The sequence below is a fragment of the Amblyomma americanum genome, unplaced genomic scaffold (genome assembly GCF_052857255.1).
Source record: "Amblyomma americanum isolate KBUSLIRL-KWMA unplaced genomic scaffold, ASM5285725v1 scaffold_13, whole genome shotgun sequence".
Classification (NCBI taxonomy): domain Eukaryota; kingdom Metazoa; phylum Arthropoda; class Arachnida; order Ixodida; family Ixodidae; genus Amblyomma; species Amblyomma americanum.
This window is the reverse complement of record NW_027526485.1, coordinates 2263744-2288170: the sequence shown is the minus strand read 5'-3', so window position 1 is coordinate 2288170 and position 24427 is coordinate 2263744. Positions and strand designations below refer to the sequence as shown.

The 24427-nt window shown below is 46.7% G+C and overlaps 1 protein-coding gene across 50 annotated transcripts in view; it reads left to right on the top strand.

The window, feature by feature from the left end:
- The window catches only part of LOC144111913 (uncharacterized), a 420777-nt gene that overhangs the window by 243660 nt on the left and 152690 nt on the right, over window positions 1–24427 (top strand). For all 50 annotated transcript variants that reach the window (XM_077645003.1, XM_077644993.1, XM_077645002.1 and 47 more), the window contains 2 exons: window positions 14716–14821; window positions 20410–20463. In XM_077645003.1, the coding sequence (XP_077501129.1) occupies window positions 14716–14821; window positions 20410–20463 (160 nt within the window). The remainder of the gene's footprint in view (window positions 1–14715; window positions 14822–20409; window positions 20464–24427) is intronic.

Here is a 24427-nt window from a genome sequence, read left to right as displayed (position 1 = left end):
CTTGTTGAATGACGCCACGCGCTCAAATTGGTCCAACCATTCTTCAGGGTCTTCGACTAGGGATCCACTGAAAGTTGGCGGCACCCGCGGATGCTGCAGTATGATCGGTGTCGACATCTTCGGCGAGGTTGCGGTGCTCGTAGCAGCGTCTTTTCGCTGTCTGGTGCGGTCCGGCAGTTTCCCGAACTCAGGCTCCTCTCCCTGGAGACGTCGGCTGGCTCGCTGAGCTGCTGGCTCGTCCTCGGGTGCGAAGCGCTCAGGGCTGGCTTCACGACTTGAAGGGGGCGTCCGGAACATGGAAGGCCACCCCGCACCTCCACCAGATGTCACGTAGTGGTGACGGCAGTCGAAGCAGCGATGAAGACGGACGAAAGGGTCTTGTAAAAGAACTGTTTATTGGGCTGACTTGCACCCAAAATGGACTGAATCACTCGGCGGCGGCGAAGCGACAAGCGCGCTCGGCGGTCGTCGAACAGAATGCCCGCCGCTGTCGGCCGTGCTCAATTTAAAGCTGATAGCGAACATTCGAGATAAAGGGCGCAAAGTTACTAGAACATTCCGGAACAACGTAGAATCAGCTTTGCCTGGCTGCGATCAATCGAGATAAATCTAGTCGCGTCTTGCGTCGCAAACAAAGCGATAAGGTGGTGTCGCGGCAGATTTGAAAAACGAATAAACACTGCAAATATTCGCGGCAATACGAGGATGGTGATGTAGACTTCCGCTGTGCTCACAGGCAACTCTCAGGCGGTCCTTGAAAAACCGGCCTTGGTGCCTCCATTCCGAAGACAGGATTTTACATACGCGGCGAGCATGTCCTTTGGACGGTTGCAGGAACCCGCAAATCACTTGAAGTTCTGGTGGACACCAACCTTTCCTTGCATGCCAGGAGGATACACGAGCTTTGCACACACACACAGCAACCAACGAGGCCAAGACAGCCGGGTCAACAGGGAGAGGGTTAGGGTACGTAACAGAGCCCGTAGTACTAGAAATGAAATTCAACAGGATAGATAAGCGGGCGAGTTGGTTCCTGGGTATTCTGCGTCTAGTCCCCGTTTGTTCGCGCTGTTTTTTTTTGCATTATGTATCACCAACTCGCCCGCTTATCTATCCTGTTGAATTACATTAGCCACGTAGTGCACCACTGCTGTATGTTATCCAGGTCATTTTGGAGGATGTAAGCATCCTCGGCGTTAGTTATGGAGCAGTAGAGTACGCAGTCATCCGCGAAAAGGCAGATGCTAGATGTTACTGTGGAAGGCAAATCGTTAATGTATATTAGAAAGAGCAAGGGGCCAAGAACTGCGCTTTGGGGTACTCATGAAAGAACGTGTGAGTAAGATGATGAGAAGCCATTAGTGGAAACAAATTGCATGTGGTCAGTTAAAAAGCTTCGAATCCAGTTCAAGACACTAGGATGAATGTTTAACAGGGACATTTTAAGTAGAAGGCGGGAATGGGGCACTTTATCGAAAGCTTTCTCGAAATCTAGAAATAGCGCATCAGTAGGGATATTGCGGTCAAGATAGGAATGAATGTCATGCAGGAACAAAGCTAGTTGGGTTTCACATGAGTGGTCTTTCCGGAACCCGTGTTGGTTTGGATGAAAAAAGTTGACCGATGTTAGAAATGTGGCAACACTAGAGTAAATGACGTGTTCCATAATCTTAGAGCATACACTGGTAAGCGAAATGGGTCGGTAATTACCTGGGGATGATCTGTCACCTTTCTTAAAAACTGGAATCACCTTCCCAATTCGCCAGTCATGTGGAACGGAGCCTGTATCAAGCGACTGTTGAAAAATGAGGGAAAGAATGAGATTGCAAACATGTTTAGTATTCTTTAAGACTATGGAATTAATTCCATCGATACCGCAGGAAGCTGAAAATTTTAGCGAGTCGATAATATTAACAATACCATGTGCGTTGAAGGTGATGCCATCTATTGGTGGATGTGGCAAAAGCGTGGGATCAGGGACATCATGAGTTGTTTCATTAGTAAAAACTGAAGAGAATGCATGGTTCAAGACATGGGGTACATCGGATGCTCCGACTGGTGAGCCAGTGCTGTCAATGAGAGAAATAGTATTATCAACGTCGGGGATGATTGTTTTCCAGAAGCGCTCAGGGTTGCTTTGTAACATTTCAGGGAGGGTAGTGGAAAAAAACCGGAGTTTAGTTTGGGTAGTGAGATCAGAATATTGCTTGGCAGTGGCGTGGTATTTGTTCCAGGCACATTTGGTGTTAGATAACTTGGCAGAAAGGAAAAGGCGCTTTTTCTTATTATTTAAACGCTTTAGTGTAACATTAAACCATGGGGAACGTTTTCGCTCTGTTATGCTGATGGTGGGGATGTAAAGTCGAATCAAACGAAGTATTTCTGACTTGAAGCGAGACCAGTTCGACTCAGCAGAACGTATGTGGTAGGTAGAAGCAAAATGATTATGGAAAACAAGAAGGTCAAGATTCATGCTATTGTAGTCTCCTTTGTCGTATATCGTTAGTACTTTTTTGGATTTAGGACTTTTGGTAACACTGGTAGAAAAGGTAGTGTGAAGTACAACGTGGTCACTAAGGCCCGTAATGTACAAAGGAGCACTGAATTCGTCAGGGGGACTAGTTAAAATAAGGTCAAGAATGTTTGATGTATGGTCAGTCGTGCGGGTGGGCTCAGAAACAATTTGAGACAGGCAGATAGTTAGGCATGAGTTTAAGAATTCACTAGATGCCTGACTTCTTGTTAGGGTGCGGGACATATCATTCCAATCTATGGACGGAAAGTTGAAATCGCCGAAAAGCAAAATGGGGGTGCGTGGGTAAGATGAGATTAGCGAATCGAGCGTGTCATGAAAGAGCATTATGAAGGAACTGTCTGCATCAGGCGGTCGATAGCATATACCGATGAGTACGCGAGGGGATGAAGCATGACAGCACACACAAATCATTTCCAACGAGGTTACTACGTTAACAATGGAACAATTTAGGAGGCGCTTGGCAGCGATAAAAACGCCGCCGCCACGCGAGCCGCCAGGTCTGTCTTTTTGGAATATATCAGTCAGGAAGTTTAGGCAGGATTTCGGAATCTAAGATTGATGAATTTTGCCATGTTTCAGTCAGCAAAATGACGTTATTGGATGATGCGCTGATAAGACTACATAAGGAATCACGCTTGGGTATTATACTGCGAATGTTAGTGTAAAAGAGGGACAGATGATCGCTTTTGGACCGTACGATACTGCTGAGGGGAATTGGTGGCTGGTATGTTTTACGTTCGAGCACCTTCTCAGCGGTGTGATCAAAGATGTACGTTTTACCGTTAGAGACTAGCCTATTGTGACAGAGCTTGTAGGGGATGTGGTTAGCTTTCACAAATTCAATGAGGCGTTAACGGGCGAGTCGGGTGTTAGGGGAGAAGTCTTCGCTGGTTGCGTAATCAGTCGATTTAAGCTTATAGGCTGATGATAAAACGCGTTCTTTGTCCTTGAACTGCAGAAATTTAACTATGTTTGGCCGGTGCTTTTCTCTTTTGAATGTGCCCAGACGACGCGCTCGCTTCATATTATTGCTTTCAATGGTTATATTCAGTTTCTCCTGGCAGTGATCAATTAACTTTTCAGAATCACTCCAGCTTTCATTTTCCGCATCTTTGAGCCCACAGAACACCAAATTGCTTCGGCGAGACATGTTTTCAAGGTCGTCCATTCGGGCAGTCAAAGTAGATACCTGAGCTGAGCAGTTGGCGGTAATGCTTTGTATACTGTCACTTTGAGATCTTACAGTTGAAATAGACTGGAAATCTGTCTCAACCTTTGCAAGCCTAGTGTTTAGGTGCGCAAATGCTTTCTCATGCTCTTCAAGGGTGGACTTGATAGAGCCTAGCTGCTCAAGGATTGTTTACTGCCCGGATTGTAAAACTGTAAGCGCGGCAAGTATATTATTGGAATTGTCAGCAGCAGAGGAGGGGGGAGGCCCTGGATTTGTTTCCACATCCCCGGCCAGTAATAGTAGTTTCAGCAACATGTGGGAACACTCGTAAAACAAAGCAATAGATCGCCGTGGGCCCAGCAGCACAAACAGACAGCGGTTACTGGAGCGCTTGGTGTAAAGGCTGTGATAATTCATTACCTGCGTAATGAAGAAGCGAAGGCAGTTAGGGCGATCCATTTCTGTAGCGCCGCCGAGCCCACTAAGCGATGCGATGGTTTGGTCGGGCCTTATGTAGCCAAATCCAGGGGAGGGCGCGGTGATTGTCGCAGATAGCGATGACGCTGGCCAGGGGCTATCAAGATAATGCAGCGGAAGCAAAGTATCCGTAGTTGTGGGCAGAGGCTCGCACTTGGCTGTCCAAGCTTGACCTTGCAGCGGTTGTCCCATGTCGGTACGGGCATGCGCAGAGGGAAGCACAGGCAACGGGACGACTGTCGATGATGTGCAGGCGGACAGCTCTCCGAGAACAGCGAGCAGACGGGGCCAGGAAAGTGGGTTGAACTGCGTAATGAAGAAGCGAAGGCAGTTAGGGCGATCCATTTCTGTAGCGCCGCCGAGCCCACTAAGCGATGCGATGGTTTGGTCGGGCCTTATGTAGCCAAATCCAGGGGAGGGCGCGGTGATTGTCGCAGATAGCGATGACGCTGGCCAGGGGCTATCAAGATAATGCAGCGGAAGCAAAGTATCCGTAGTTGTGGGCAGAGGCTCGCACTTGGCTGTCCAAGCTTGACCTTGCAGCGGTTGTCCCATGTCGGTACGGGCATGCGCAGAGGGAAGCACAGGCAACGGGACGACTGTCGATGATGTGCAGGCGGACAGCTCTCCGAGAACAGCGAGCAGACGGGGCCAGGAAAGTGGGTTGAACTGCGTAATGAAGAAGCGAAGGCAGTTAGGGCGATCCATTTCTGTAGCGCCGCCGAGCCCACTAAGCGATGCGATGGTTTGGTCGGGCTTTATGTAGCCAAATCCAGGGGACGGCGCGGTGATTGTCGCAGATAGCGATGACGGTGGCCAGGGGCTATGAAGATAATGCAGTAGAAGCAAAGTATCCGTAGTTGTGGGCAGAGGCTCGCACTTGGCTGTCCAAGCGTGACCTTGCAGCGGTTGTCCCATGTCGGTATGGGCATGCGCAGAGGGAAGCACGGGCAACAGGACGACTGTCGATGATGTGCAGGCGGACCGCACTCCGAGAACAGCGAGTAGACGGGGCCAGGAAAGGGGGGTGAACTGCGTAACGAAGAAGCGAAGGCAGTTAGGGCGATCCATTTCTGTAGCGCCGCTGAGCCCACTGGTTCATACTTGGTGGTGGTGGTTCATACTTGGTTTAAACAGCGCAAAAGACACGGACGCAGAAGGGACACACAGGACACACATATAGCGCTGACTCTCAAGTATGTTTATTCATGAAATTTACATGTGTATATACAGATGGCTTGATGCGCGGCAGGTGGAGAACAAATACAGTGTGCAAAAGAGAGAGAAGAAAGAATGAATGCTAATCGCGTTTCGCGAGCTTATCCAAGTACGCCCGTTCTTTTCCTGATAGGGCAAGAGAAGGTGTGCTAATGCGAAGGTCACCCAGAGCTAAAATCCTTTGAGCTTCAATTATTTCCCTCTTGGTTCGGTCCTTGCTTCTTTTGAAGGTTCGGCACTTGTCAAACATGGGTTTGCAGACTTTCTTATTTTCCTTTGTGCAATCAAAGAAGTGAAGCGGCAGGTTGTGGTCATTAGAGTTAGTCAAATCCGTTTTGTGTTTCCCTAATCTGTCATTCAGGCAACGCCCTGTTTTTCCCACATATATTTTGCCGCAAGATAGTGGAAATTCATAAATGAGCCCTTCAGTACCATCTACAAACCTGCTTTGATGCTTTATCTTAAATGCATCCCTTGGCTTAGTCAGAGGACTGCTGATGCGGCTAAGCATAGACAGCTTGCACGGAGCAGAAAAGGCTACACTAACATCTAAACGTTGCGCTAACTTCTTTAGGTTGTGAGAAAATGCATGCTTGTACTGCAATCTTTTTCTGCTTCCATGATGATTCACTCTCTCTGCCATGTTCGCGTTTTTGTTCGTCCTTGAGCAAACCCTCTGCAGCAGACACCTGTGTATGCTTCAGGTAGCCTGTTGCCGATAGTCTGGATGATTGTCAAGTGAATATTTAGTTTGAATATTTAGAAACGGCGAGAAACCAGGCACTGCTCAGTAATTAATAAAAAAATTCAAATTTTTAGAAAACACTTCACAATATTTTTTATTGACATTGACACAGATTCTGGCTTTCGATATAGTTCAGAGCATGCAGCTTTTTGCAGTATAAGTATTTTTAAAAAATCGAAGAAAAGTAATAAAATGTACCATTTTTATTGTTTTTTGTTTTAAATAGCTTGCTCTCAGAAATTCGGAAATAGCCATTTTGTTTCTCTAGATGTCTAGTATCTATAATAAATATTACAGGTGATGAAACTGCGTACATAGAAGTACAAAAAAAATAGTAAAGTAGCAAAAATTGTGTTTTGAGCCAAAAAAGTCCTTAATTTCACCCTGAGATGGTCCAAGTAAAAATACAAACAAGAGCAGGTTACGTAGAACAATTTACTGCCTTTCATTTCTGAAATTGTTATCGAGGTAATTTTTGTTTAAAATGAGAAAAGAAGTTTTGAAGTTGCGCTATCGCTCCGCAGGTTGCGTCGTCCCTTTATGCCTCTTCACTACAGAGTACGACACTATTGACACTGGTCAGACGAAATGTAGAGTTCTTACTCTTAAGTGAGGTTTGCACTGCAGACAAGCATGGGGATGTTGACTAGTCGAACAGGTATTCGTGGGAAAAAGATTTTCATCACACTCTTGGGGCAGCAGATGCCCAAGTGAGCTATAGTTGTTCGGTGTGTTTCTGTCGCAGTCAGTCATTCTTGTCAGCACCACGACAGACGTAAGCACCAGCATGAGCTTGGGAGACCCTGATCTGGAAATGACCAGAACGGTCCTGTGTTGAAACCATCCGCGACGCAGCAGCACGACGTTGTGGTACCTGACCCTTGTGGCCGTCAGAGGCTCATGCCCGGTTGTTTCCGATGTGATGTCTTGGTTGTATCTGATTTGTGATTGTAATTTCTGCATTACTACTCCGGGGACAACTGTAGATGGGCCACTGTGTTGGGCCACCATGTTGGCGAAGCACCTTCTTGCGAGTGACTTACCTACGCGCAGCGCGTCTCTCCTTACTCGCTGCAGCTGTGCACTCCGCTCCTTCACTAGCACTCCGAGGTAGGGGCGGGCTCTTTGTGAACTTATTTGGATATAAATACAGGACTAGTGATACACCTGCCGTGCCAGCTGGTCATCCCTCCTCGAATTATGTCAAAATACTGGAAGATATATATAGCAACTGCATAGCTACCATAGTCCTCCATAAAGTCAGCAATAAAATTCCAGTAACGACAGCACACTGAATAGGCTTGTTTTGAAGCTTTTGAAGCACCAGCTTTTGTAGCTGTCAAGGGAGGGCCCAAGTTTGACCTTGAATGTAGCTAGAGGTCAAACAAGGAAAGGACGCCTGTCTCTGTAACCACTCCTGTAAGGGAAGGAAAATGTTTTAAGGAAAGGAAATTTCCCCTGTCTCAGATACTCGGTGGACACCCAGTTGAGCTGTAAAAGAAGGAAAGGAAATGAGGCCTCTTTCACAGTAGCCCCCCATACTGTAAGCAGAGGAAAATCAAAGTTGCTTTTAAGAAAAGGAAATGATGCCTGCCTCACATTGTGCCATTTCCGTTCATGTCTTCTTCAATTTGGCTTTTTGAAGTTATCTGTAGGATTTGGGTGTTCATTTTTGGAAGGGGATTTGGCTCTATCTCCACATACAACAAGCAATATCACAGTTATAAATATCACCGAAGCTATATTAAATATATGCTGGCTTGTGTGAGCGTCTTTAATGTCCTTTGGAGAAAAGCAATATGTTTAGCAAATAAAAATTGTGGAAACCACCAGTTGCTCAACCACAAATGTAGCCAGGGAGATGCAGCTTTTCGCTTTTGGCCCAGGGTTAACCAGAGCTAAACTACTAGCAATTTTTTCTTCTCTTGGCAGCCCCGGACCAAAGCGGGTCTGTTCGAACTTCGAAAGCAAAAACGATCTCGTCTATTGCATACCGTCCCCTGAATGTCACGCGATGTCTTCTTTAGCTCCAGTCCTAAAAATGCACGACAGCGAACGACGGAAAACTGAAGTTCTCTGGCGATCAGTGTCATGCCATGCCAGGTGGCGTGTTCTGCGGTGAAGAAGCGTTGAAAGATAACGCAACTTGTGGCGCAAGAGCTCAACTTCAAAAATTCTTTTCTCGCTTTAAACAAAAATTACCTCGATAACAATTTCAGAAATGAAAGGCAGTAAATTGTTCTATGTAAATCGCTATTCTTGGTATTTTTACTTGGACCACCTCAGGGTGAAATTAACGGCTGTTTTTGGCTCAATACGCACTTTTTTTTGCACTTCTATGTACGCAGTTTCATCACCCGTAACATTTATTATAGATACTAGACATCTAGAGAAACAAAATGCTATTTCCAAATTTCCGAGAACAAGCTTATATTTAAAACAAAAAAACAAAACAAATGGTACATTTTCATACTTTTCTTAGATTTCTTTAAAAATACTTACACCGCATAAAGGTGTATGCTCCAAATTATATCGAAAGCCTGAATCTGTGTAAATGTCAGTGAAAAAAATTGTCAAGTGTTTTATAAAATCTGAATTTTTTCTAAATATTCAAACTGTCCTCACCTCGCGAAAAAAATTTTTCCGGCAAAAGTATTTCAGGCTTTGATTACGCAAATTAGGATAAGTTTTCATTAGAGCGCAACGTCTGGGACGTTTGGCGCGGAATGACCCAATAGTAGTAGCAAAAAAAAAAAAAAACCAGGTCATTATAGCTGAATAGCATACGCCAAAAGATGGGGTTTGCAGAATTCATTAAGGCAGCTGAAATAAAAAATTTTAAAAATGCTTTCAAACTTTCGTTGGGCAGCGGTTTGGTGCTGATTCAGCAGTAAATCAAAGTGCAATAAGCGTGTCATAACCTCAAGTTTTTTACCATGCGGTTCATTACATCATCATCACCATCAGCCTGACTATGCCCACTGCAGGGCAAAGGCCTCTTCTGTATGTCTCCAGTTAACACTGTCCTTTGCCAGCTGCGGCCATCATATGCCTGCAAAGTTCTTAATCTCATCCGCCCACCTATCCTTCTGTCGCCCCCTGCTACGCTTGCCTTCTCTTGGAATCCACTCCGTTACCCTTAAGGACCAGCGGTTATCTTGCCTTCGCATTACATGCCCTGCCCAAGCCCATTTATTCCTCTTGATTTCGATTAGGATGTCATTAACCTGCGTTTGTTCCCTCACCCACTCCGCCCGCTTCAAGTCTCTTAACGTTAGGCCCTATCATTTTTCTTTCCATAGCTCGCTGCGTTGTCCTTAACTTAAACTGAACCCTTTTCGTAGTGTCCATGTTTTTGCCTCATAGGTGAGTACCGGTAAGATACAGCTGTCGTACACTTTTCTCTTGAGGGAAATTGGTAGCCTGCCATTCATGATCTGAGAGAACCTGCCATATGCACTCCACCCCATTCTTATTCTTCTAGTTATTTCTCTCTTATGATCCGGATAAGTGGCCACTACCTGACATATTCCCACCTCGCTACCAATTGTGAACTGCTGTTCCCTCGCTAGGCTGTTGAACATTACTTTAGCTTTCTGCATTTTAATTTTAAGACCTACCATTCTCTTCTGCCTGTCTAACTCATTTATCATGTTTTGCAGTTCATGTCTTAAGTGACATAGCAAGGCAATGTCATCAGTGAATTGGAGATAACTGTTTCCAAGTCAGGCCTTGTAATACCTCCTGTAAACGGGAAGTGAATAGCATTGGCGAGATCCTGTCTCCCTGCCTGACGCCCTTCTTCATTGGAATTTTATTGCTGACTTTATGGAGGACTATGGTAGCTATGGTTGTGAGGGGTGTGATGCGCTAGTGGTGGAGTTCCAGCGCTTGCGCATCACACTGTGAACATTGTCAGGGAGGCCCTTGCCACTTTTGAGCAGTTCTGCTCCCCACAGTATGCATGCAGTAAAGCATTTATGAAAATATGGGAAAAAAAATTGCTGCGCCGTTCTCATCTCAAAAGCAAGCAAACATTCTCCAGTCATTCACCAAACAAATATACCGGGATGCTATCAGTTCTTGTTAGTTCTTCAGCATCATTTGATAATTTTAACATTTTTCCGGCCCCCTGAAGTTCGAATTAACGAGCTTTTACAGGCCTTAGAACAAGCAAACCCCCCTGGGTCTTTCCTGTCAATAAATGCTCTAAAGTTCGTCATCTTTCCCCCCCCTTTTTTTTGGTACAACCTGTTTATAACAATGGTATTTCCATGGCACCTCAATATTGTTATAAGTGGGTTTTACTCGATTTCATTTTTAGTCTCACCATTAGGGCTCTTCCAGGTCCACTTCCTGTTCTCTCGTTTGCGGAAGGATGTATTCATGATCCGTAAATTATTTCTATCTGCGAATTCAACTAATAACTCTCCCCTGCCGTTCCTAGAACCTATCCCATAGTCGCCTACTGTGTGGTCGCTAGCCTGCTTCTTGCCCACCTTCGCATTGAAGTCGCCCATCAGTACAGTGTAGTGTGATATTACTTTGTTCATTGCCGATTCCACGTCCTCGTAGAAGCTTTCAACGGTCTGGTCATCATGGCTGGATATAGGCACATAGGCCGGCACCACCTTCATCTTGTACCTCTTATTAAGCCTAATTACGGTAGCTTCCACCCTCTCGTTAATACTATAGAACTCCTCTACGTTGCCAGCTATATCCTGACTGATGAGGAATCCCACACCTAGTTCTCGTCTGTCTGCTGATCCGCGATAGCACAGTACATGCCTGCCTCTTAGTACAGTTGAGCCTACTTATAACGAACCTGACCATCACGTGAGTTCTATTGTTATGTCGCGCCAATCAGTATGAGGCCGTCACGATGAATGATCACTCCAGACGTCCGTTTGAACACCCGCCCCCACCATGGCCAATGCCGACGACAACGCCTCCGCCATGCCCAGTGACAGGCCCTCCACTGCAGTCTCTGCGCTGACCCTTCGCCTTCCCCATTTCTTGCCGGCTGATCCTCAACTCTGGCTCACTCAAGTCAACAGCCAGTTCATTATTGGCCACATAACCTCCCAGGCGCAGAAATTTCATCACGTCCGGGTCACCAGTTTGTCGCGCCAATCAGTATGAGGCCGGCACGATGAAGGCAATGATTGATTTACTGGCTGAAGTGCAAGAATGTCTGATGGCGGGGAGCTGAACAGCGCATGACGCCGGCACGGGGAGTGAGCTCAATTCGACCGCACTTGGGCGTCATCATCTTCGGCGGCTGGTGCTGCTCCTGCTGTGTAAGGCCGCCGCTGCTGCTACAGTTATATCCGATGTTCATAGTAAGTGCACGCTCCCTGTAACAGCCAAAAATACTATGTGCCAAAAGTGGTGTTTATTTCTTACAAAACTGTGTTATGCTCGCCTACTTGTGCAAAACAGAGCCTGCCGCACCTCTTTCCAGGCTATTTAGGGCATACTTGGTTTAAACATTTCAAAAGACGCACACGCAGAAGGGACACACATAGCGCTGTCATTTAATCCTCGCTGAGAGCCTTGCTGGGAACTGTCAGATTTAGGGAAGGGATGTAACTAATCGTGGTTGAAGCATCCATGACAGCCGGTGGCAGGTCGGCAACATAAATAAGATTCCTGGCAGTTCGGGAGGGCTCGCACTTGGTGTTCAATATCTTCGTTGGAGAGCGCCGCTGTGATTTTGTGGTCCGCAAGAATGTCATCTTGTGAGGAAACATCTGGCCAGCTATACATCAGCGAAGCGTTGCCACAAATCTAGATGTGTCTGATCACATGTGTTTTCGAGCTCCATCTGATGCAGCAAAGAAAGTAGCGCAGCGCTCGTGGCACAGAGTGCATCAGCAGCACTGTCCGCTGTGTGACGCTGCCTGCATGTGGTAGCAGCGCAAAAGATGGAGCCGACTGTGCAGGCGATGCATACCATGTGACCAGCTTGCCTTTAAATTGGTTGATGCACGATCATAGTCAGTAGCTTCGCTTTGGATGGTACCCCTGTCTCCTCCACTTGCCCAGCCAGTGAGCACGCAGGCGACGATTGCCCTCGTAGACCATCGGCATGGGCTTGGCCGGCGGTTTGCTTACAGTTTGCCTTTTGATTGTATTTTTGGGTCGACATGTTCTTTCCAGGGCGGTGTCATGAAGGTTGGCAGGTACTCTTTGATATTCGTGCTTGCTAGAAGCACGACCTCTTCAACTTCGGGGGGAGTTTATGGCGCCTCCTTGTTCGCTATAACCGTGTGGTGCGGCCAAAATTGTTCGTGGTATCTGCGACGAATTGTCATTGCCCTTATGCTTATTTTGACGGTAGCACTGCACCCGTTTGTTATATATGTGGCCGTTGTAAGTGGGCTCGACTGTACTGTATACGCTTCATCTGTCCTCTTAACCTCACTAAACCCTATGACATCTGCTGGTCTTAAATATAAAACTTGCTGACAGATTTTTTGGTCACTGAAATTTCAGACACGATTCATACTCCAGGCTGGAGCAGCACCGAGTCACGCATCCCACAGAGTTTTACTGTACAACTGTGGCCAAAATTTTGGATGTGTAGCATCTGGTGCTGCAACTTCTCCGACCTTATTTGGGCAGCATATGGTCACGTGATTGCACTGCGCATGCGTGCTCATGCATTCATACCACTGCCATACCACTGTTGAACCACCACTGTGCAGTGAAGGCACCATGCACATGCCCGAAGTGGAATGTGGCACGCCGTCATAAACCAATCAGAGGGGTGGGTCCTTGCATAGACCAACCTTGCAACGTTGTGCATTGCGGAGCTCTGGATGGAAACGAGTGTACCAGGCGGCAGGAGATGCCCTCTTTCTTCACACGCATGCGCCGCTGCACAAAGGTATTCTTTTGAGGAGAGTAGAGTAGGAGAGTAATACATGAAATGGGAGCATGGGGGAGGACGCCCCTGCACCAACATCATGAGCTTAAGAAAATGGCGGTACTCTGGAAAGCGAAGACTGTGCATCAAAACGTATTGCGGTGGCTGCTTTCTCATCGCGGTACCTACAATTACTGCCATTTCACCTCTCATCCAATTTCAGTCGTCGAGGAGTTTAAAATGAGGTATTGCCGGTTTAGAAGTTGGTGTCCAGCAACACCGCAAATACAAAAACCAATTCCAACAGAGCACTCGTCTTGGTTGTGTTGGTAGTTCCGCATTGTTATATTTTTCATCTTTTGAGCACTCCGTGCAGTAGGCGCAGTGCAGTTCTCGCCGTGGCATGTTCCGTTTCGCATCTGGGCTTTGTCCCATCATGCAACGCTCCTTGGCAGCATGCCGAACCATGCAGCTGCCAGAGGCAGGGTTTGTGGACGCTGCTGCCACGCTGTATGCACGACGCGTACAGGTGGTGCGATTGTGCGGAAGTGTCAGGGCATGTGTAAGACCATTGGCTGCTTCTTCGAGCAGCTTGTTTTCCTAAATTCTGCAACTTCGAAATACCTCAAAAATATGAGAGGTTTTCGAATACTGCTATATTAGCTTCTAAACCTGAATCAAATACTCCATTATTCGCTTTGATATTCAAAATTTTTGAATGTTTGCACAAACCTACTTATGAGTGCTTGCTGGATTTTAATGTCTGTATTAATTTTGTCTAGGCCTGTGGTTTTAATGGTTGCTTGGCTTGAAGCAGGTAGTAATTTTCTTCAAATAATTTCAAGGCAAAAAATTGAATTACTTCTGGCACACAAAAGAGGTTGAACAGCACTGTGTTTCTTTTGTTCCTTGTCTCTATGTTGGTTGCTTCAATGTTGCACTGTAGTACTTTAGGTTTGCTCGAACAGCACTATAAGCATTTTGAAAATAATGCATTTTTTTAGCACACAAGGCCATTGTATAAAAAAAAAGGAGTGCATTGATTTCTTTCTCTGTGTCTTCCTGCGTTCGTTCCCTTGCGCCATTCAACTTCATGATGAACCAACTAGCCCAACAGCAAGTACTTTTAAGTAAGTGCATTGAAGCTGTGTTGACTTTCCGCAAAAGTGGCCATTGGAAACTCCGAGAGTCGACCTGCACGTATATGTGTATTGTGATGTATTTGTGGGTGTGGGATCACCAACTGCTGCTCTTCAATGCAATTGCGTCATCGCGCAGCTGCTGCTTTTAAGCAGGAACTCCATGAACACCTGCTTGCAACGTTAAAGAAAGTAGCACATATACATGTCACATTCTTACCACTGAAGTCAAGGGAGCCACGGTGCAGCCGTAAACACCCGACAGGTACAGATCAGCGCGCTGCACTTGAGTCTGCTGCCACGTGCAGGCGGCATGCAGCACATATGCTTAGGGAGTGCCCCTGGAGTCGGGGCTTTGGCTGCACGCACTTCTCAGTGCCATTGAACTGAAACCACACGGAGCAAACTAAGACAGATACTTTGGGATTTAGAAGACCAAACATTGAGATCGAATCATTATTTTCCTATTCCACCTAGTGTTGAGGCTGCCACCGAGATGTCTTGGTTGCATTGCTTCCTTGATCCCCTCCAAACTGGGCACCATTGTGTGTTGTGCAGGCTGCTGTTTGAGGAGTTTGCATCCAACGAGGCAATCCAGTGCACCGAGATCTACGAGTACTCCCAGTCCCTGGCCAATGCGGGCTACATGCTGCCGCACCTGCAGGCAAGTGGGCTCCTTTCTAGCTGGGCCTGTTTCTATCAGCAAAAAGATGAATAGAAACGGCAACTCAAGTGCAGGAAATGTATGCCCATTTGCAGCCTTACTAGTGCACAACTGGTGATGAAGGCATCAGCAATGTGGGGGCAGTGCTTAGTGCTCATGGCATAGGTGCGGTCACAGCTCCTGCATTTGTATCATTACCGGTGCAGAAATGTGTTTGTAACACCCAAATTGTTCACATTCTACATAATCGAGGGTTCGACAAAAGTTTGTCTGGTCAGGCATAGGAGAAGCATCACAGTGAATCACTGATCAAGTAGTGCGATCAGGTCTGACTTTGTCACATTCTACATGATCGACGGTTCGACAAAAGTTTGTCTGGTCAGCCATAGGAGAAGCATCACAGTGAATCACTGATCAAGTAGTGCAATCAAGTCTGACTTGGTCACATTCTACATAATCGAGGGTTCGACAAAAGTTTGTCTGGTCAGGCATAGGAGAAGCTTCACAGTGAATCACTGATCAAGTAGTGCGATCAAGTCTGACTTGGTCACATTCTACATAATCGACGGTTCGACAAAAGTTTGTCTGGTCAGCCATAGGAGAAGCATCACAGTGAATCACTGATCAAGTAGTGCAATCAAGTCTGACTTGGTCACATTCTACATAATCGAGGGTTTGACAAAAGTTTGTCTGGTCAGGCATAGGAGAAGCTTCACAGTGAATCACTGATCAAGTAGTGCGATCAAGTCTGACTTGGTCACATTCTACATAATCGACGGTTCGACAAAAGTTTGTCTGGTCAGCCATAGGAGAAGCATCACAGTGAATCACTGATCAAGTAGTGCAATCAAGTCTGACTTGGTCACATTCTACATAATCGAGGGTTCGACAAAAGTTTGTCTGGTCAGGCATAGGAGAAGCTTCACAGTGAATCACTGATCAAGTAGTGCGATCAAGTCTGACTTGGTCACATTCTACATAATCGACGGTTCGACAAAAGTTTGTCTGGTCAGCCATAGGAGAAGCATCACAGTGAATCACTGATCAAGTAGTGCAATCAAGTCTGACTTGGTCACATTCTACATAATCGAGGGTTCGACAAAAGTTTGTCTGGTCAGCCATAGGAGAAGCATCACAGTGAATCACTGATCAAGTAGTGCGATCAAGTCTGACTTGGTCACATTCTACATAATCGACGGTTCGACAAAAGTTTGTCTGGTCAGCCATAGGAGAAGCATCACAGTGAATCACTGATCAAGTAGTGCAATCAAGTCTGACTTGGTCACATTCTACATAATCGAGGGTTCGACAAAAGTTTGTCTGGTCAGGCATAGGAGAAGCTTCACAGTGAATCACTGATCAAGTAGTGCGATCAAGTCTGACTTGGTCACATTCTACATAATCGAGGGTTCGACAAAAGTTTGTCTGGTCAGGCATAGGAGAAGCTTCACAGTGAATCACTGATCAAGTAGTGCGATCAAGTCTGACTTGGTCACATTCTACATAATCGACGGTTCGACAAAAGTTTGTCTGGTCAGCCATAGGAGAAGCATCACAGTGAATCACTGATCAAGTAGTGCAATCAAGTCTGACTTGGTCACATTCTACATAATCGAGGGTTCGACAAAAGTTTGTCTGGTCAGGCATAGGAGAAGCTTCACAGTGAATCACTGATCAAGTAGTGCGATCAAGTCTGACTTGGTCACATTCTACATAATCGACGGTTCGACAAAAGTTTGTCTGGTCAGCCATAGGAGAAGCATCACAGTGAATCACTGATCAAGTAGTGCGATCAAGTCTGGCTTGGTCAGTGACCATGATTCACTTATCCGCATTGTACAGAATGAGACCAATTCATTTCATACCAAAATTTGTATCCTCTATGATCATGTCATCCACATTCTGCAGAGGTCAAATTTCAGCTCATATTCATGTTGAGTTAATTTGGGCTGAATACTGTCAGAAAAGCCAAAAATATATTTTGAATCAAGTGCCTAATCCTGAAAAATGCAGAGGGGCAAAAAATAAAGAGTAAGGTATGGAGCCATTACTTGACCTAGGCAGATTATCTCCTTTGGTGTGTACTGCCCTACCATGAATTTTTTAGTCGAGTTACACAGTTTTTCGTGCACATGGCACACGAAATTACCCTATTTACTCAAGTATAACCTGCCCCTGTGTGTTACCTGCACCCCTAACTTTGAACTCCATGGAAAAAAAAAAAAAGAAAACCTCGCGTATAACCAGTGTTGGCGGTAACGCGTTAACGGCGTTACCGATAACACGTAACTTTTTTCGGTAGCCTAGTAACGTACTCCTTACCATTTCGGAACTGTAACAGGTAACATACTTACGTTGACATTTTTCGGTAATGTGAGGTGTCGCGTTACTAGTTACTTTTTATTCCAGCTGTCCTCCACTCTGCCTAATTTCTTGAGAAAAAAAAAGCGCAGAGCACCTAAAGTGATGTTGCAAGTAAACAAAGTGTACAGGTGCTCTCGACAACCCTTGTTGAGGCTCACATGCATGCCAGAAAACGCCTGCCCTTGACGGCGCACCCAATTAAAAAAAAACAATACCCATAAAGCACAAAACATGCGCGAACACACATTCACACACTTGCCTTCACCTACTCAAATCACTCACACAAACTCTCTAAAGAGTGGAAGCATGCCAAGCATTATGGAACATCACATTTTTCGGAATTACTGTATATTTGTTGAGAGTTCAGCAATGTTTTCTTTGTGAAGTTAGAATTGATGATGAAGTGTCATTTTGTGTTTAATGTCACAGTCAGAAAATGGCTTCACCATGTGCCACAGAGTTAGAAGCCATCACATGCAACTCTACAGGCAAGTTTCGGCCACTATAACAGGGCTAAGCTCCTGCACATTAGGGCAAACTTATTCTCGTTAAATCAGGATTTTTTGTAAAATCATTGTTTGAGCTAGGAGTTTTATGTGATATATGAGCTTTATAAAATTGCTATCGTGAGTTCTTAAGGCGAAGACGCACTAATTAAAATTTATGGCCATGAAGTAACGGCAAAGTAACGAGCGGTACTTTTTCAGTAACGGTAATGCATTACCTTTTTTTGTAGGTAACGTAGAGCGGTAACGTGCTCCTTTTTTTGTGTGTAACGAGTAACGTATTTAGTTACGTTTTTTCGGTAACGCCTACAACACTACGTATAACCCGCACGTTTACCAGGAAAAAAAAAAAAGAGCACTAGAAAGATGCAATTGCACACTCGGTGATCATTTTGTTTTCAGAACATTTATTTAAATGACCACCACCACATCACTGGTTACCCGATTCCCAATTGTCACCGCTCTCACTGCTGCCATCCAAGGCCTCATCGCCACTCTCAAAGACGTAGCGGTCCTCAGAACCATCCAGGTTGTTACTGATGGCACCAAGTCGGCCGGTATCGCTTTCCACGTGTCCACGATCCACTGGCACAGCAATGGAATATCCCGTCGGTGTGAGGGCGTAAAGGCCGTCGGCCATCCACTGGGCATACAGCTGCAGCTTTTTCCTTGGCGTTGCATAACCCTCCTCCTCCTCCTCTTACTGTGTCACATGACTATATTATTTTTCTTTTTTGTGCCCGCACTAATATATGTGTCGCATGACTCTGCATCGGAGGGCTCAGCTCAGATGAATGGAAAGAAGAGGCGTGAAAGAAAATAAAAGGGGGAGGAGGTGGGGCCGGAGCAGCGAAGAGGGCTATGCAATGCCAACGAGGACTCACGCACACTCGCACACAACTCGGTGTTGCAGTAAACAAGGCAGTTGGGGAAATTGGCCAGCCGAATACTGGGCAAGGCATGTCAGAACTGGCCGCGATTCATGTGAAGAAGACAATTGTGATGTGCCGGACAGCGACAGACTAGCAAGTACATAAGTTTACAGTCATCCGCACAATTCTCTACAGCTCTCAAAGCACGCGCTCTATTGTGAATTTATGAAAATTTATATTACAGGCAGTTGTTTTACACAAAGCAAAAGAAGAGGTGCATTCATGACACAGATATGTAATACCACTGGTGAAGCAGGGCCAGGTGGAGCAGGAGTGAGCAGGGGATGTAGGTTGTTAGAGGAGGGGCAGGGTAGCGAGGACACACTCACACACAACTTGGTGTTGCAGTAAACAAGGGAAATTGGCCTGCCGAATACTGGGCAAGGCACTCCTGTCAAAAAAAGAAAATAGAGGAGGGAGAATATAAGAGGAGGAGGGGTGGGGTAGCGGGGGCTCTTTCCGCTTCACTTGAACGGCTTGTTCAGGCACATGTCGAGTGGCTGCAGCATGGACGTCATGCCCCCATGTATTATAACGTGGTCGGTCCAGTCTCTGCGAGGCGAGCCTTCACCGCATCGGTGCAGTGGCCTTGGAAGGAATCTAGTACGAGCATTGAGCATCCGGTACGAGCAGCAGCTCTGTTGCCGATTTCTTCGGCAGTGGCTATAATCTTTAGCTTCTCTTTTGCTGTGAAACACTGCCGCCGAGTCGCACTCATGACGCCACAACAAAGCAGGCAAACAGTGCAAACTGGGGTGTAGTACACAAAGCAGGGCCCAACACTAGGCTCAACAACGCTGGCTGAAGAAAACGTGGCCAATGGCATGGAGAAGAGTAAACAGGCTATGAATGTGAATTTGGCTATGCCTTCTCCTCATCGGTACACGGGGGTGGCACCGCATTACCATGAAGCCGCCCCCCCCCCCCCCCCGAGAAAAAATTCGCAATAACCCATTCCTTTACTTTTTAAACACGTTTTTTTCACATTTTGGTATGGGTTATATGCGAGTAAATATGGTATATTTGTGTGAAACACAGTTGCTCTTTTTCCTTAATTATTGGCTGCCTAATTCAGAGAGCAGCCCTTGTGCAAGTGTGCACAGTGTTTGTTTGTCATGAAAACCTTTGAGCTAATATGCTAGCCACACTGCGTAAATATGATAGAGCATCCTCGACAGCAAATACTCCTCACTTTGCTTTCATTTCTGTGCCCTCACAACTATTGCCGTTGTGGACGCTATGTACATAGTGCCTCCTACATTCAGTTCCTTTACTTGATGAAAATGACAGCAGAGACGGGAACAGCAAAACTGCAAAAGGCTGAATTTGGAGGAGATAGGCCATGGTTTGCTTTCATCAGAAATGTAATGATGAGCATTCTGCCTGTGTTCCCCCTGAAGCCGTGAACGTTTCTGTTTTTGTGTTTGCATTTGAATTGTCTTGTTCGTTGTTCACTTGAGCTCTATGCTACTTAGCTGATTACAGTCCAGTTCAAGCCAAATCATTTGCTTTAGTTTCTTACTAAAAAGGGAGCAGTTGCAAAAAGCTGACCTTTAATATTTGTGCAATTGGTATCCGGACTTATGGATGCACAGCTGGCTGCATAAGGATACAGAACACAAGGACTGTATAAAAAATTAAATTTTCTTCTGGGTTTGGTGTACAAGCCTGAAGTTGAAAAGTGCAGATTAGTGCAGACTAGAGGTTTAAAATGCATTCACATTTTTTTTGCTGCTGTCTAGTAAACCTTTGCAGCTTGCTATATGTCTTTAATGCTCTACTGCAGGCCTACAAGTTTCTCCATGCCACGCGGCTCGCAGAGTATGGCTTTGCACAAGAGGTGGGTACCAAGCATGGGTGATGTATGAGCCAGTTATCACAGATAAGTCATGCATTGAGGGCCACTGAATCAATCTCCAAGTGAGGCAGTAGATAGCAGCGTAATTTGACCGAGCTGGGTGGTAAAAACCAGCTATTGCATTAACTGCATTTGCATGGAGGTTTGTTCAATGCCATTTTCAACTAAGCGCTGAAGCTCTTTGCCGGGGCATGTAATCATTCCCATGTGCTTAGCTCAGGCCTGACACTTTGTGGTAGGACGCAGAAAAGAAGCAGAATGCAAGATGTCTGTCTGTGCACAAAGGGAGGGAAGTTGCTGGAGCTGTTTGCATTATCCTTGGACTGGCCATAATTACATGCTGCCCCAAAAGGCTGCTGTCTAGTCACTCATTGTGCTGCCTCCTATTGGTGAGAAGAATATGCAGTCGGACCTCGATGTAACGAATTATTCGGCATGTCGAGAACACTTCCTAAATATCTTTAGCAAACACATGCAATTGTTACTTTCTGTATCAAATGTAGTTGGCAACAATACAGATACCGTATTTACTCGATTCTAATGTGCATCTCCTTTTTCAGGAAAGATTGCCTAAAAATGACATGCGCATTAGAATCGAGTACGAAAATAAAACTATGCCAGCAACTCCCTCTTGTCGTTGGCATCACAAAATGGCGGTTTGGTATTTCTTATGCCTCGATATTATTGATATCACCTACCTAGCCTACTGCAGTCTTGGATACTGATAGGCCTCACGAGTAGGCATGTGCAAATATTCGAAATTTCGATCGACTAGTACAGTATTTGACATTCACTTTGATCCGAACATTTGGTATTCGAAATCTCAGAAGTATTCGTCTCCCACGAATAGTGTTTCTGGAACGCTTGGACGTCTAATGTAGTTTCGGTTTTGGGTACTACCGTTTACATGCCTTTCTTTTTTTTTATCATGCTTTTGAAGCCTGTGTGTCTGTCAACTCACAAATCACAGCCAGGTAGAGGTGCAAACGGAGGAAAAGCAGGGCGAGGTCGACACATTATTCCGGAAAATCTTACGTTCTGGCAGTCTTTGATTCCCGCAAAATACGGTAGTTGCGGCTACATTTACTGTCCAAGGGTTTGACGCTCCCGTTCCTTTTCAAGAAAGCCGCACTAGAGATTATGTGATAGGGCCCATGCGAAGCGCAGCCGCCTTAAAAAAGGTGAGCCGACTGAATGTTCAGCAACCGTCAGTAGCTTAAAGTTTTACGCCAAAGATGAAGATGACGGCATCGAAAGCGCAACAAATGGCCAAGGTGGTCGGCCGATGTATTGCACATGGTATGCATCCGTACTGTATTGTTGAGGAGCCTGGCTTTCTTGACATGATGAAGCTCATGACGCCTGATTATGCAGTGGCGTCACGGACAGCCTTTTCGAGGGTCATCATTCCCCACCTCTGGTTCGGTTTATGGCTTATGCGAGTTTAACATCCCAAAGAGACTCGGGCTATGAGGGACGACGTAGTGAAGGGCTCTGGAAATTTCGACCATCTGGGGTTCTTTTACGTGCACTGACATCGCACAGTATGTGGACCTCTAGAATTTTGCCTCTGTTGAAATTCGACCACCGTGGCCGGGATCGAACCCGTGTCTTTTGGGTCAGCAACCGTGCACCATAACCACTGAGCACTGTGGCGGCTCATTCCCCACTTCTATGCATCAAAAATAAAGAAGAGGTAAGAAGGAAGCTTACAGGAGATCTTTGCAAGCGGAGTGGAGTCCATCTCGATCACAGCGGATGGTTACGCATCACGAGCGAATGATAGCTATGCAAGTTTCACTTGCCATGTGATGGATAAGGCGTTTGTTCAGCATGTGCACATGCTGACCTGCGCCAAATTGGCGGACACTCAAACTGCCAAGATCCTGGCGGAGTTCATCGGAGCTGTAATAGAGGAGTGGGAGCTTCCAACTGAAGGAATGGTGCCAACCTTTGTTGTCACTGACAATGGGAGAAGATTTGTTTTGGCGGTTGCACGATCATTGTGTCAAGGTGTGCAGTGCTTCGGCCACGCGCTCCAGTTGTATACGAATGATGTCAAAAAAGATGTGGTGGGGCATGCACTGCTTTGCGCTAAAGCGAGTGCAGTAGTAGGTCAGTGTAAGCAAGCTGCCAGGCACGCCTTTTTGAAATGCAGGAAAGCATGCTTTTAGACTGTCTTGAAGTACACATTGGAACAGCAAGCATGCGGCCAGACTCCTAAGACTTGGTGCTCTTATTACTGTGGAGCTCTCAGAATATGAAAAGGTTGAAAATCTCGCCACACATAAGTGGAAGCTACTAGCTGCAGCAGTAAAGGTCCTGCAGCCTCTTGACCAGGCAACGACAGAACTCTCCGGGTACAGCTACCCAACTCTTTCACAAGTCATCCCACTGTTTGAATGCACAAGGATCACTCTTGCGCAGCATTTGGATGATTATGCTGCAGCATCAATCGCATCCAGCCTGTTAAAAAGCTTCAGGACTAGATTTCCTGACATGCCTCAGTTTCCAGCACTGGTCATGATGGCTGATCCTAGGTTATGGGGTCACTCTGCGTCCAGCCGGCCTGGAAGGCGAGCTTCCGTGCCAGCTACACGCAGGCGTTACTCAAGTACGCATCACGTTTCCCCAACGCATGGCCCAGAGTCGCAGCCACGGCAGTTCCGAACGAGCAGGGCACGCTAGGAAATAGTTTATTATCCTAACGCGAGGCAAAGCACACAGCGGAAGAATGTTCTATCCGTAAAATAGATGTTCAGTAGCTCACCAAGTCGTTGACGTCGACCGGCGTTGGGTTCGGGGGCCGGCCGGCAGCGAAAGGGTTCCTCGGGGCACTCAGGTCAGGTCCGGCAGCGAGAGTCCCTTTCCCGCCGCGAGTTCCTCCTTTTATCCCCTCGGTCATTGCCTTCCTAGCAGCAAATCGGGGCCATCATGCTCAGGCATGCAACCCTCTCCGCAGTAGGCAGCGCGCTGCCGTGACGTCACTTCATTGCTGGGGCGGAAATGAGCAGAGTCGCAGTGGTGCCTTCTCTCCACATTCCTGGTGGCCAGTGCGCACATGGAAGTCACGATCGCCGCTGGCGCGGGGGACAAGGGGGGATACCAGTGTATCCCACATCCTTCCCTCCTTAAGAAGCCTCCCGAACACAGAAACAGGGGCAACATTACTTGATCTTCTCTGCCATCCAGGGATCAAGGTTCGATGTTCTTCAGCTTCCGTAGGTCGATCAGTTGACAGCCGCACCACGCCCCCGCTGATCAACTGCTTCGCTCCGTAGGCTTGGCTTCCCGCGTGATGACACTGTCGAAAGGCATCTTGCTCCCTGTCTTGGTCTTCCGAGTGCGGCCGGCTGCGCCGTTCCGGTTAATTCGGTTGACCGCCTGAGGTAGCTTCAGGGGCCAGGGCTGAGGCCGTGGTTGGGCTGCCCGGGCATACCTGGTCAGCAGGCGAGGGTTGATGTGGTAATGGGGCCCCGGCAGGCAGTGGCGCGTAGTCGGGCAGCTCTGATGTGATGTGGCCGGGGTGGCCTGGTTACAGCAGGATGGCGACTGCAGGTCATGGGCGGGGCGTAACGTCGGGCCTTGGGCGCGGTGCATAGCCGAAGCTGGATGCTACGTGGCTGGTAGTTGGTAGAGGAACGGTGTCGTTCTTATGTGCCCTGCTTCTTTTCCATCTGCACTGAAAAAGGTCAACACAGATGTAGCCAACTCCCGCAGTGTGTGCTACGTAGCGGTTCGACCCTAATGAGAGTCATGAAGGTTAACGCAAGTCAGTCTTGCGTGAGACTGATCGGCATGAGCGGCCCGTACATCCATGCACCTAACGAGACTGCCTGCCGGCTAGCGCCCTCGCTCTAGGCTGCGCACGCAGATTCTATTTCTGCCTAGGGCGCAAGTTATAGCGGGACGCGGGGTTCGGCGGTTGATCACAGTGCTCGTTATC